General features: G+C 59.9%; 1 protein-coding gene across 1 annotated transcript in view; it reads left to right on the top strand.

Moving 5' to 3' along the window:
* NID2 (nidogen 2) overlaps nt 1-13,131 on the top strand; it is a 35,418-nt gene that overhangs the window by 1,774 nt on the left and 20,513 nt on the right. Inside the window, exons 2-7 of the mRNA XM_014520483.1 lie at nt 2-139; nt 7,392-7,621; nt 8,932-9,581; nt 10,929-11,078; nt 11,162-11,407; nt 12,774-12,974. Coding sequence (XP_014375969.1) covers nt 2-139; nt 7,392-7,621; nt 8,932-9,581; nt 10,929-11,078; nt 11,162-11,407; nt 12,774-12,974 — 1,615 coding nt within the window. The remainder of the gene's footprint in view (nt 1; nt 140-7,391; nt 7,622-8,931; nt 9,582-10,928; nt 11,079-11,161; nt 11,408-12,773; nt 12,975-13,131) is intronic.

Below are 13,131 nucleotides of genomic sequence, written 5' to 3'. Positions count from 1 at the left end.
GGTGCTGAGCCGGGCGGCCGGCTACATCCGCGCCGGGTTTCCCAGCACCGCCTTCGCGCCCACCCGTGCCGTCGTCGCCACCTGGGAGGACGTGGGGGCCTACGAGGAGGTCTCGCGGGACGCGGAGCCCTCCCGGCAGGTGAGGGCAAGGCTGGCGGGCGGGCGGTCCGGTCCCCCTGCGATGCTGAACGGCCCGGCCCGTCTCCCGGGCTCGGACCTGGGCTGGGCCCGCCGTGGAGCGGCCCAGGCTAGCACATCTACAGCTCGTGGCCAGGTGTCTTAGACCTATCTAGCGGGAAGAGTAGAGGGAGAGGGCAGGAGGCCGTAAACCAGGGGTATCAGACGTCTTGTGGACTGGCAGATCCCTCTGGCCCAGCCAGCTCGTGGGCCAGAGATTCGGTGGTGGGGTGAGTGGGGATAGCAGGAACCAGTGGGGCTGCGGGGCTACCGCCCAGGGGCAAGCACTGCTCCCACTCTCCCCACCTCCAGAGGCAGGTTGTCCGGCTCTCGGGAAGCCCCGTGGTCCCGGCTCGGCCTGCAGAGCCAGGTGAGCTGGGCGCCCGCTCCATAAACCCGTGGCGGGTCGGTGGTGAACACCTCGCCCTCGACAGTGAGCAGGTGCCATGGGTGTCATTGCTCGCCGGTGGGGGATTCCCAGTGCGCCGTGCCCATCCTAGTGGCGGGAAGCCAGTGGCTGTGAGCAATTGCTGACTGGTGCACGCAACGTGGACGGAGATGGTCTCTGCCCCAAGACCTTGCAGGGCTGTATAGACAAAGGGCAGACCGCCCAGAGGCTTGCAGGGGCACGGGGTGGTGGGGGATGTGACGTGGCTCCACTGTCAGTGCAGCCTCCATGCTCTCCCTCTTAGCTTGACACTCCTGGAGCTGAGAGGAGAGTTTCACCCAACTGGGCCTGGCCTGTGTAAGTCAGTTGAACTGGTTTTGACCCCAGCTTTGTTATTTCTGTCCTCCAAACACATGGCGAATGATTTGGGATCCCAGGCTCTTTTCTTTGGCTCTTTGTTTTGTTCCCCATGCACAAATGTCAGTGGGGAATTGGCTTCACAGTTTCCACCGTGGGTTGCTGTTGTGCATGGAGCTCAGGCATCCATTGCGTCGGCTCTCCAGACGTGCCTGCGCTGACGTATGTTTTTTCAGCATCGGGCTGATAAGGCTCAGGACTAGACAAAGAAGTATTCTGATCTCCTGCGCCTGGCTTCCTCGGGCTGGATTTGTCATTGTGGTGAATGCTGCCTCCCTAAGTCTGAGCGCTTACCGGGGCACTAGGGAGCGCCTGTGCTTTCCAGCTCCACCTGCCTCCATCCTGGTAGAGCGGCCCCAAATGTTGGCCGTCTTCTACCTGCCCTGAGCCCCCAGCTGGGCATGTTTGCTAGAGAGCAGCCCAGAGCTCCTCTGGGTTCGACTGGACCTCAGGAGGCCACCTAGTCCAACCCCCTGCTCAGAGAACAGTTTCCTAGAGAACAATCTGAGTAGCAAAGCCTCTCCTTCAAGGACCGTGGAGTGGCTTGCACGTAACTTGTTGGCATCAACCAGGGGTAGGAATGCAGGAGCTCTCGCCCTGCTCAGCTCCTCATCCTGTCTCTGACGCTGGCTTGTTCCACCTTGGAACCGGGTTCGGACGCGCTGACCTGCCCAGAAGGAAATCCTTCCTGTCCCCATCAGCTTGTGCCCGAAGCATGAGTGCTGTACTCCTGCCAGACCCTTTCCAGTGGCGCTCTGGATGGGCTCGCTGTCCCGTTGTCCTGTCCTTGCTGAATGCATGCTGGCATCTGATGGCTTCCCCGGGCGACCCGTTCCGTAGAAAGGGGTCTGTTACGGGAGTTTAGGTTCGCTGCCTGTTGGTTTTGTGCAACGCCGTCTTGTCCAAGGCAAGCACAAGAGCCTGGGCCTGAGGTGGGGGCTGGCATGGCCAGGTGCTTCCTTTCTAGCACTAGAAAGCTGCCCTTTCCTTCCCCATGCATACTGTGGGCGACCCCCGCCCCCCCCCGAAATCATAGAGAAATCAGGCTGGAAGGGACCTCCCAGTGGTCATCCAGTGCAACCCCCTGCCTGGGGCAGGGTCATCCCTGTCTAAACCAAGGAAGCGAGCACTCTCCTCCTGTTGCAGTGGGATGGAGGGAATCCCCAGGACCCAGTTGCTCTTTCCCGGGACCCCCTGGTCAAGGACTGTCCACAGCTGCTCTCTCTTTGTGGGCTCTCGTTAGGATGAGCCAAACCCTTGGAGGCTCTCCAGCCCTAGGACGAGCGAGGGGGTCGTCCAGCTGTGTTGCTGCTGTTCTAGTCCCAGCTGAAGTGCTAATACCCCCCGCTCTACAGCTTTGCTACACGGACTCGCCGTTCCTCCTTGCAGAGCAGCGGGGCAGGGAAACCAGTGTGCTCGGGCAGTTGTAACACCCCCCCCCACCCCCGCTGGTGGTTTTCTGTGGACAGACAGCTGCTTGGCACGGCTTCACCCCGCGCATCCTGCTGTGGTCCATGGCCTGACAGGACCCCTGCTCCTGGCAGCCTGCCTCCACAACCCCCCCGCCATGTGATACCCAGGGGCCGGCAGAGCAGGTTGGCACTCAGCACCAGACCTGCTGCCAGGGAGCGCTGCCCTGATGCCAGAGCCCCCGCCCGCGCCCTGCGGGGGGGTTGGAGAGGCAGGCAACCCCCCCGCAGGGGCCGTGCCAGCTGTCGCTGCTGGAGGACAGTGCCCTGGCCCAGGTGTCTGGGCGCGGGCTGAAGGGTCTCCCGGTATTTTGGAAAAGAGGGAGGAGATGGTTCTGCCAGAGCCGGGGGCTCCCCAATCCCAGCCGGGCCCCCTCTGACCATCCTGAAGGCTTTATTTTGAAATCGGGGTCCTTTTCATTTGCCATCCGAGCCTTGTGCCTGTGGGGTTTGAATCCCCCCTCTACAGCCCCGCGAGCTGGGAACTCCTGGTGCCAGACCGGGACGGCAGGGAGCCTCCCCGCAGGGCCGGGGTTTGAAGGGAGGTGCTGGGAGAGTCGCAGCCCAGGCTGCTGCTTCAGTTGTGTGGGGCCACTGGCTTTCAGGGCCTCGCAGATGTTTGTGTTCAGCTTTCAGCCATAATCAAAACCAGCAACGCTGCTGTTGGACCTAGCTGCAGCTCCAGGACATTGCACTCGGGAGGAATTTGTCCTCAGTGACTCTTTTCTGAGGACTAAACAGCCCCACTGCATTGAGACTAGGCAGGGAACGAGCTCCGAGCCGTCCTGCCCTGCTCTTTGGCCTCCGTGCTTCGTGCACAAACACATCCCTTTGTCTGCCAGATTGTGCCCTAAGCCTTCAGGCAAACTTCAGCAGCAATACTGGCTGATTAGCCGCGGAGCAAACGGAGGTGACTTGGGCTCAGGTCCATCAAGATGCAAAGTTTGCTTGACTTGGGCTCAGGTCCTCCAAGAAGCAAAGGTTGCTTGTTGACATCTTTTATTGGACCGGCTGCATAGTCAGGAGACAGGCTTTTGGGCACAAAGTGCCATTCTTCAGGTCTGCGAAAGAAGCCTAAGCTAAAGTCAAGGTAAAACAATGGCTTCTGTTTAACCTCACTGTGTCAATGAAGATAATCACGCAGACAAGGGGAAGAAGGCAGTAAACCCGTGGAGCTGGGAGTAGTTATCAGAGGGAGCCCAAAGCCAAATAAAAGGCAGTCAAAATTGATGAACCGAATTCCAGGGAAGAACGAGACCCTTCCAGGGTGCTTTGACCCTACCGCAGCTCCTCATGGCACGTAGGTGCCCGCAGCCCCTTGAAAGCAGTGGGAAGTGGGAACGCTAGTACCTCGATGCAGATCGCGCTGCAATGACACTTCTGCAGGGTTGCAGCGGGATGGATTTAGCCTGGGCTCTGACTGCTTTCCTTTGTCGTGTGTTTTTCCCCCTTGGGGTCGTTTCTGCCGCGTTCTGGCTTGCCGTCGGTGGGATGAGGTCCGCTGGGTCGGGCTGTGTGTGTGGGGGTGTATCTGTCCTACAACCCTGCTCCTTAGCTCTCTGGCAGGGATGCCGAGTCTGCGATGCTGGGGAATTTTGGAGTAGAGATAAAGGCCTCTTTTTGCCCTTGGTCACCATGAGAAAAACCCCAGCAGATGAACAGTGGAGAAGCCAGAAGCCACCAGCCTTGGAAGAACATCTTCCCATGACTTGATACCCGTCGCACGTGGGTTAAGAGTTTATTTGACGTGATAAAGGCCTGTCCAGCTTAATTAGCCTCCCTTCCTCTTGCCACTTCCTGAGATAAAACGAGCGGGGCGTTCCCTGTCTGTATTGAGCTGCGTGACAAGACCCAGTCGGGAGCAGGACCCTCCTGCCGGGGTCTGTGCATGCGCCTACGGGGTGGGAGGCAGCCTGTAAGCTGAATAGATGCGACGTTGCGGGAGCTAAGAAGCACCAGTTGTCCCATTTTAGAGACGGAGAATTGATGCCTGGCGAGACTCTGCTCCGTTAGGTCCCGGGGGGCTGGAGCGGTGCAAGGAAACCGGGTGCTGGCAGAGCTTTGGAGCTGCTTCTTTGCTTGCAGGGGTGTAAAGGAGAAAGTCTGTGGCTATTGGGGTGGCTTTCAGCCTCCTGAGTTGTAGGGTCTCCGAAGGCAGCCACGTGAGGCCCTTTGTCCAGAGCTCAGCACCTGGGGAGCGGGGGGCTTGTCCTGCAAGCTGGTTATGTCCAGGCGAGCTGGGACCCGCAGCAAGGCATCCTCCTTGCAGACGAGTGTGCTTTAGGGCACTGGGAGGAGACGCAGGGAGAGCTTCAGGGTGTTGCCCCAGTGTTCGGGTCCCATGCGACCCAGTGCCTGCTGGTAGCCGAGAGCGGTATTTGCTGGCGCTTGCCACGGGATGGTGCTTTGCCCTGGGCCTGATCCCCGCAACACAGCACAGTGCCGTCAGGGCAGGAGCCATCCTGGGGCAGCAATTTCTTGTCTCTCTGAGGGAGAAACGCAGCCCTGGAGGGTCCACAGGACTCCTCTCTGGCCCTCGTGTCGCTCAGTGGGGGGAAGGCGGGTGGGCTCGTGGGCTCGTGGCCCCTGCAGCACTTTCCTGTAGGATCCGGGGCACATCTTTCAGTCTGCCCCGTGCCTCAGCCTCCCGCCTGAAAAATGGGGGCAGGGACACATCCGTGCCTTGTAGGCCAGAGAAGGGCCTTATCCATGTCGGCTGCTGAACTAGCTCAGGTCCTCCAGGTCCTCACCCTCCAGGAGAATAGGCAATTAAATTTTCCAGCGAGTCTCTAATGAGCTCTGCTAATTGGGGCCCCTAAAATGCCCATTGGTTCCCCTTTCTAGACTGAGATGGCATAAGTCAGGGGACCTCTTTGGCTTCTTGGGGTCATCCCTTCTCATCCAGTGCAGGCAGAAAGATCATCCTTCCTCAAGGAGCCCTGGCTGTTTCTCTCTTCCCAGGGGTGAGCAGCCCCCTTTCTGGCGGGTCAGACCCAACACGCGTCGGCCCAGCCTGCCGGCCCGACATGGTGCAGTGATGCTGGTGCATGCGGGTTGTATGGATAGCAGCTCGTTCCCGAGTAAGCAGAGGCACCGGCCCGACATGGTGCAGTGATGCTGGTGCACGCGGGTTGTACGGATAGCAGCTCGTTCCCGAGTAGGCAGAGGCGCAGAATAAGCTGGGACTGCCACGAGGGGTTGGGCAGCAAAACTCCCCCTTAGCTGGTGTTATACGGGTACGGCACCCAGGCACAGGCCAGGTCGCAGCAGCAGCAAACGGGCCATCTCCATTTGGGTGTTATGGAACCACTTCCGACCTCGTGTTACACCGGCATGCGTCTGGGGCAGCTCCGCCGATGAGCCGCATATGAACAGGAGCAGAAACCGCCACAGTAACGATGCACCGTCCCCATTACCGAAATGGCCTGGATCGGGGTATTTAGTGCCAGCCAGAGGGAGCTCAGCAAGGCTTTGCCAGGGGATCTCTTAACTCAGCATGGCAGTGCTCGCCTTCCTGCCCCAGCTGGACGCAGGCTCGAGGTTGCGAGGTTGTCTGCGGTGGCCCGTGTGTCATGGCTGATTCACACACAGCGAGGTTTCCCCCTGGCCGTGCTATTCACGTGGGACGCTCGGGAGGACTCGGCAGACACCAGGCCAGAGGGAAAAGCAGTTGAGAGAGCGTGAGAGCGAGCCATGGGAGCTGAAATAGCTTGCTTGCAACAATCTATCGTCCGGCCCTTCTTGTAACCACGAATGTCCTGACCGGGGCTGCCAGCTGGGCCCATTGCTCAGCTAAGATGATGACTCCAAAGCCACCAGCATTGCTTCGCGTGTAACACTAGCCTGTCTGGAAGCTGAGGACTAATCCGTGGCCAGACTGTGGGTCTGCATCTGACCCTGCGTGGCTTGCATGCGATGGGTAGTTGTGCCTGGGGTTCCCAGACAGTGGGCATTCCTCGAGCTGGGATTGTACTGGTTGGAACTGGTCCTTCTGGCCTGGTCTGAGGTGGGCTGTCTGCTCCAGGTCCACAAGGAGCTCATTAGCAACCCCGGGTGGAAACCGGAGTCAAACCCATGCCTCATGGATCCGCTAAGCCCCATCCCTCCCTGCAGAGTTGCTGCTAACGAATGCAGCATGTGAGATGGCCCCCGCCTCTCCTTGGCCTGCCGTCAGTCCCTAGCTGCTGTCCTGTGACAGTCACTGCAAACACGGGTTGCCAAATTTTGCTTCAACTTGGCTCCTGAGAAGAGTGGAAAGCACCTAGGAAACGTGGGCTCTTCTGTGAGCGCCTGGAGTTTGTCAGGTATTTTGTCATAACAGTTCCTGGACAGGAAGCCTTTCTGCGGGGTAAACCCTGCCGCTTGCACACTTCCCGTGCCCCCTCATTTATGTCTCTCTTGCAACGGGTGCATGTGTGTGCAGATACACACGTGTCTGATGGGAGAAGATCCCCTAGTTTGGTTGGAAACCCAGAACGCTTGCTGACCGGCAGACTTAGTGCCCAGGAAAATAGTTCTCTCGGAGGCAAAACCTGGGGTCTCAATGGTTCGAAGGGCCAGCAGAGTTTATCGAGGGGAGATATTAAGAGAAAATCTGAGCACGGTGGCTGTCGGCACATTTTCTGGCTCAGGAAAGCATATCCAGCTGTGGGTGGGAGTGTGGTGGGGTTGGTGCATGCCTGAGCAAAGTCCCCTGGTTCCCTGTAAAAAGCCCTGCCTGTTCCCCCTACCTCGCAGGCTGTCATTGTAGGGACACCCCCCCGCTTTCCTTCCCTATGCCCCCATGCGGTTGGTGCCCCCTCGTTTTTTATGCCGCGAGGTCAAGGGTACGCCCTGCTCTGGGGCTGTCCTCCGTGCTGTAGCACCCAGCCGGGCCCCGGCAGGTGAAGGGGTGCAGAGTGGTGTCCCCCATACGCTGTTAACCCCGTTTCCTCCGGCAGCGCAACACGTTTCAGGCAGTGCTAGCCTACGACCATGCAGACGCCTATGCCCTCTTCCTCTACCCTGATGATGGGATTCAGTTCTTCGGCACTCGGCCCAAGGAGTCCTACCACATCCAGCTCGAGCTTCCGGCCAGGGTGGGCTTCAGCAGGGGGGAAACGGACCCCAGAAGGGAGAACCTGCACTACAGCGTGGCCAGCAGTGAGCAGGGCCTCAAGAACCTCTACCAGTAAGTCATGCATGCAGGCTTGATTTTAATGGTCCGTTTGTTGTCCACGAGGGTCCTTCCTCTAGCTCGCTGACCTGGGTGTTTGTGAAGCCATTAGGGCCAAGAGCAGCTGGCTTCCTGGTGGAAAAAAAGCAGCCCTCTTCCTCTGGAGCTCTGTGCACAGAAACTCCTAACAATAGCCCTTCCTTGATGGATGGCTTCCTAGTCCCCACCTGCCTGTGTCCCGGCCGGCTGGCTGGTTGATACTAGGTGCCTTGAAGCACTGGAAGCATGCAAACAAGCAGCCTGGATGGTTTGGGCACTGGCACAAGCCCATCTGGACTTGCTGGCCAAACTCTGGTTGCTTTGGGAGGGAGAGACGTACTGGGCTCCATCAAGCAGGCTCTCGCTACGGGGAATTGCAAAGACGTTAAATACTAAGAGGCAGGAACCGTTGTTACCGAAGGGACCGTGGAGTTAGATTAAAGCCTTTCAGCGGGGCTGAACACCCCCCCAGCCATGCAGTAGAGGTTAACACAACGCCGCATGCTGGTTAAGCCTTCAAAACGGGGCTTATATGGGACTTAAATGTTCCATAGTCCTTGTTCTGGCTGCCTGCGCCGGGGGGGGATTTCATTCACATAAACAATGGGAGCCGTTGAGCTTGTAAAATCACAGCTGGTCCGTACATTATGGCTGCAATCACATACCAGCTGTTTCAAGCAGGCTGCTGACCGCAGGGACGCGGAGCAGGGGGAGGACGAGGACTGCAGAGGATATGGGCATAAGAGCACAACCGGTTCTCCATGAAATGTTTTTTTTTCCCCTCCCAGCCAGGCATTAGTGCCTTTTAAGGCCTGGAGCGGCTGGAGGGGCAGGCTAAATCTACCGGATCTAATTGAATTAAATAAGCGGCTCCAAAGCCTCTGCAGAGCAAGAGGCCTTTGGGAACTAGCTCCCGGTTTCCTCCTTGAGCGGTTTCAGCTCTCTCGTGTACAGTCAAGGTCTAGGCGCGGTCTCCCAGTATGACTTGCCATTCCCAGTGGCTCTGGGGGGAGCCGTTGGTGAGGTTTGGAGCCCATTCCAAAGCTCAGGCCCCTTTCAAGTGTCTCATGCCGGGCTGCCAAAAATCAAGGCAACCCGTGTAACCCCCAGCTTCTGAGCATTTAGCCCCATAGCTCGTGCCCTACAGTTTTTCCTGGGGCAAGTGGCCCCCTGAACGCAACAGCAAGTTTGTCTGAACGGGGGCAGCTGGATGGGGGCGTCTGCGTCACCCTGCAGACCTGCCTGATTTTTACGGTGGCTGAATAACCTCACTCCTTTTCCTCTAGGAGCAGCAACGTGCTGACTCCCGGGGTCTGGGTCTTCCACATTGGCAGCGCGTCCCCCCTGGAGAACATCGTTCCAGCCGGCGCCGCCAGGCAGCTTTTGGGGGGGGCCCTGCCCACAGGTCCGGAGAGCGCGTCCCACCACGCCACCGCCGAGCACGACTACCCGGACGGGGCATTTGCCATTTTCTCCTACGACGAGAACGAAGAGGACAACGAAGAGTTCCCGTTTGTGGAGCCAACAGAGGTGGTGGCTGAGGACTATGACGAGCTCGGCATTTCCCTGCACACCGACATTAACCTTCAGGACCGGGTACAGGAGGGTTTGGAGTTCGCTTCCAAGTTGCCGATGCCAGCATCCAGCCATCTCCCATCCTCCCCAGAAGCACGGCCTGTCCCCTCCCAAGAGCCGTCCTCGCTGGAGACGGATGAGGACCTTCTGGAGCTAGTGTCTGTGGAGTCGCCAACCTACCGCCAGAGGGAGGATGTCCAGCCTTATCCGGATGGCGGAGCTATACCTGCAGAGACCGACGTCCACCTCGGGTACCCGGAGGGGGAGGTGGTCCTTCAGAGCTACCCGGACAGCCCACTGCCCTTCCCGCGGGGGCGGCACATCGTTGGTGTGGACGAGGACATTAGCTTTAACACTGACGGTAGGCAACCTGGCACCCAGGGCCCTGGGAGAAGGGAGAAAGGTCCTACTTGTGGCTGAGGCACCACGTGTGCAATTCAGCCCAAACCTTAGCTTGCGGGCATGGGCGTAGCATAGCTCCGTCAGAGCCTGAGGATCCTGCTTCCGTCGGGGCCGGCTGGTTTCCAGCTGCGGATGGACAGGCTAAGTTTGGCCCCATAAAGTCCCAAAAGACCAGCCTCTAAGTGAAGCACGAGTGACCCCAAGCCAGATCCTGGGGCCTTTCAGGGGGTTAGCTTGGTCGAAGACGAGCAGAGGGCAGGTAAATCATAAGGCCAGGGTCCGGGGTTACTGCCAAGGGTGACGAGGCCTTGGGGGAGGTTCCTCAACAGCTGCCGGGTAAGAGACCGGTGGTAGATTTATTGGGTGACTTGGTCCGTGGGCTTACCGCGCTAGTTTACTGTTGGGCAGCGGTGGGATCCAAGCCATCAACTGATTCTGGGGGACAAAAAATGAAGAAAGGGAGTGACAGTGGGGTCAGAGGGTTAAAACGAGTTAAAACTCTGGGGGAGGCGGTGGCTTGGTCTGAGCACGCCTCGTGGTTCGGTCCCAGGGAGACGGGCCGGCAGGAGCAGTCAGACTGGAGGAGCTCTGCCTGCCTCCAAGCCAGGTGTAGCCGTGGCAGGGTTAAGCTCTCATTAAGGCGCAGGGGGAGAGGGATCGGGGATGTCAGCCCTGCCACCATCCAAGCTACGATGTGCTGCAGCCGCTAGATAAAGCACATGGGAGGTTGACAAGCCATGTGACTGATGGCCACTCATACAGTCCTCCATCTGCACGTGACCCTGAGCACCAGGCTGGGAGGGGATCAGGAGCATGGGAGCACCTTGAGCTCTTCCCCACAGTGCCTGGGACCGGTGCAGCGTGGCCGTCCCTTCTCCGACGCACCTGAGAGCTGGCATTGCAGGTGCGGGGCTGGAGCCCCCGTTCTCTTGCTCTGAGCTCAGAGGGATCACGGCCTCTCTGCAGACCCCCTGTGGGTAGAGGGGATTGCAGGCCCATTACGCTGCTGTGACCCCCTGAGGTGGCTCCCCCTCTTGCATGTCCCACACCCAGGTCTCCGTCATGGTCTTTCTAAAGCTCCTGCCTCTTCCCCAGGGGAAGTTCCTTGCCCTTGGGCTGACGTGGGTCACATGCCCGTGGTGTTGGCACCCTTGGTCTGGGATGGGGCCATGGCCCTGAGCAGTGGTTTCCTGCTCTGAGCAAAGTCAGCAGGGTTGGCTTCCCATGAAGCCCCCAGGGGTCGGGGCTGCCTGCGGGGCAGTGCATGCAGTGCCAGCCCCCATGCTAACCCAGGCAGGGGGTACAGTGTTCACCTACAGCGCCGCCAGCCAGGAGACCTGCGAGCAGCACCACGGCCTCTGCTCCCCGCACGCCTTCTGCACCGACTATGCCACCGGCTTTTGCTGCCACTGCCAGACCAAGTTTTACGGGAACGGCCGGCACTGCCTCCCGGAGGGTGAGATACCGCGGGGGTGGCTCCGGCGTTGGGTCTGGCCTCCCTCGCTCCCCGAGGCTGACCCCGCGCTTGCCCCTCCGCAGGCGCAGCACATCGGCTCAATGGCAAAGTCAGCGGGAACCTGCTGGTGGGGCGGACGCCGGTGCATTTCGCCGACGTGGACCTGCACGCTTACGTGGTGGGCAACGATGGCCGAGCCTACACTGCCATCAGCCGGATCCCGCAGCTGGCAGCCCGTGCCCTGATGCCGCTGACACCCATCGGGGGCCTTTTCGGCTGGCTCTTTGCTCTGGAGAAGCCGGGCTACGAGAACGGCTTTAGCATCACCGGTAAGTGGGGCATGGCTCCGAGGAGACCACGGGGCCCAGCCCAGCGCCCTGGAAGTCCAGGCAGGAAGCTCTGCCGGGCACTGCCTGGGGCTGCGTGCTCTCACTTCCTGCAGTCCCGCGCCGCGGTGCCAGCCCCGGCGGTTGCTCTTGGGGTCCAGCAAGCTGCTTTGCTGTGTTTCCTTCAGTCATTTCCTCCCCTCGCGCCAGGTGCCTTCCTGCCCGGTGTGTCCCGGCCCCTGCTTCCCCTCATTCTCCCGTGTCCTTCAAATACCTCCATGGCTCCAGCGTCCTTCCGGCCAGGTCTGCCTGGAGCCCCTGGATGCTGCTCCTGAATAGAAAAGACCTCATCTAGGCCCTGCACTGTGCTGCTCCTAGCCAGCAGCCCCCAGGCCCAGCAGCACGGGTAATCAGCATTGCTCAGCAGTCAACCCTGCTTCAGGCCACGGCAGACCCGGCCCCCTGCTTCCTGCCTGGAGAGGCACAGAGGGCCCCAGGGCACTGCTGGGGGGAGTTCACGGGGCAGGCTCAGCACCTCCACGCTCCTCCGGGAAGCGAGAGGACATGCAGAATCCGGCCCTCTCCAAATCCACAGAGGACGAGACACCGCGGCTGGGTGCATCCCCCTACCACGGTCATTGGCACGGGTCCGGCTGCCACTCTGTGCTGCATGCTGCGATTCTTGGGTTAGAGCCGTGGTGCTCACCTGGACGGGCAGTGCCCAGTCCACCCACAGGCTGGATCCAGCTGATGGTCCCGATCCAGCAACCAGGATGGGTGCAGCAGGGCCCCGTCTGGCCGCATGGAGGGAGGTGTAGCCCAAGCCGACCCTGCAAGGGAAGGGGACTTAACACAGCCCCACGGGGAGAGAAGGGGCTTGACATGGCCACAGCGCTGCTCTGCAGGGGCAGAAGGGGCATGGCCCAGCCCTAGGGAGAGAGGGGGGGCATGACCCAGCTCTGATGCCACACAGGGTTTGGGCACTCGGCAGTGGGGCAGGGTGGCCGTATTAATTCCCGACCCCGTGGGCTGGATGCTGTGACTCTGCGGGCTGTGTTTGGCCCCCAGGCTCGAGGTTGAGCACCTGCGGGTTAGAGCAGAAGTGACCAGTCCTGCGGGGCAGTTACTTTGGCATCTCTGTAGCCTTCCCTGTGTTGTGGTGGGGAACACGTGATACCCACAGACCGGCCCGTGACGCCAGCCTGCGAGGCTGGAAAGTGACCGTGGGCTCGATGACCATTGTGCTGCCCTGTGCTCGCTTGTGCCAGCAGTGGCTGCTGGCATCATCCAGTGTCCGGGGAAGGGAGTACCGGGTGCCTCCCTGTACACTGGTGCCCTGGGGCTGCCTCTGACACTCCTTCCTGTGCAGGGGCTGAATTCACCCACAGCCTGGAAGCCACCTTCTACCCCGGGGAGGAGACCGTCCACATCACTCAAACAGCCGAGGGGCTGGGACTAGAAAATTACCTGAGCCTTAGGACTCGTATCCAGGGCCGGGTGCCCTATATCCCAGAGAACTTCACCGTCCACATCGCGCCCTACAAGGAGCTCTACTACTACTCCAGCTCAGGTACGGGCTGGGGCTCGATGCCGTGCCGTGCGTGTTAGACTGTGCCGTGCACGGTGGATTCAGCAGTGTCCTGCTTTGCTTTCATAGATTCATAGATGTTAGGGTCGGAAGGGAGCTCAATAGATCATCGAGTCCGACCCCCTGCATAGGCAGGAAA

This window comes from Alligator sinensis, unplaced genomic scaffold (assembly GCF_000455745.1).
Source record: "Alligator sinensis unplaced genomic scaffold, ASM45574v1 scaffold358_1, whole genome shotgun sequence".
Taxonomy (NCBI): Eukaryota; Metazoa; Chordata; order Crocodylia; family Alligatoridae; genus Alligator; species Alligator sinensis.
The sequence above is the reverse complement of the archived record's forward strand: the minus strand, read 5'-3'. Positions and strand labels throughout refer to the sequence as shown.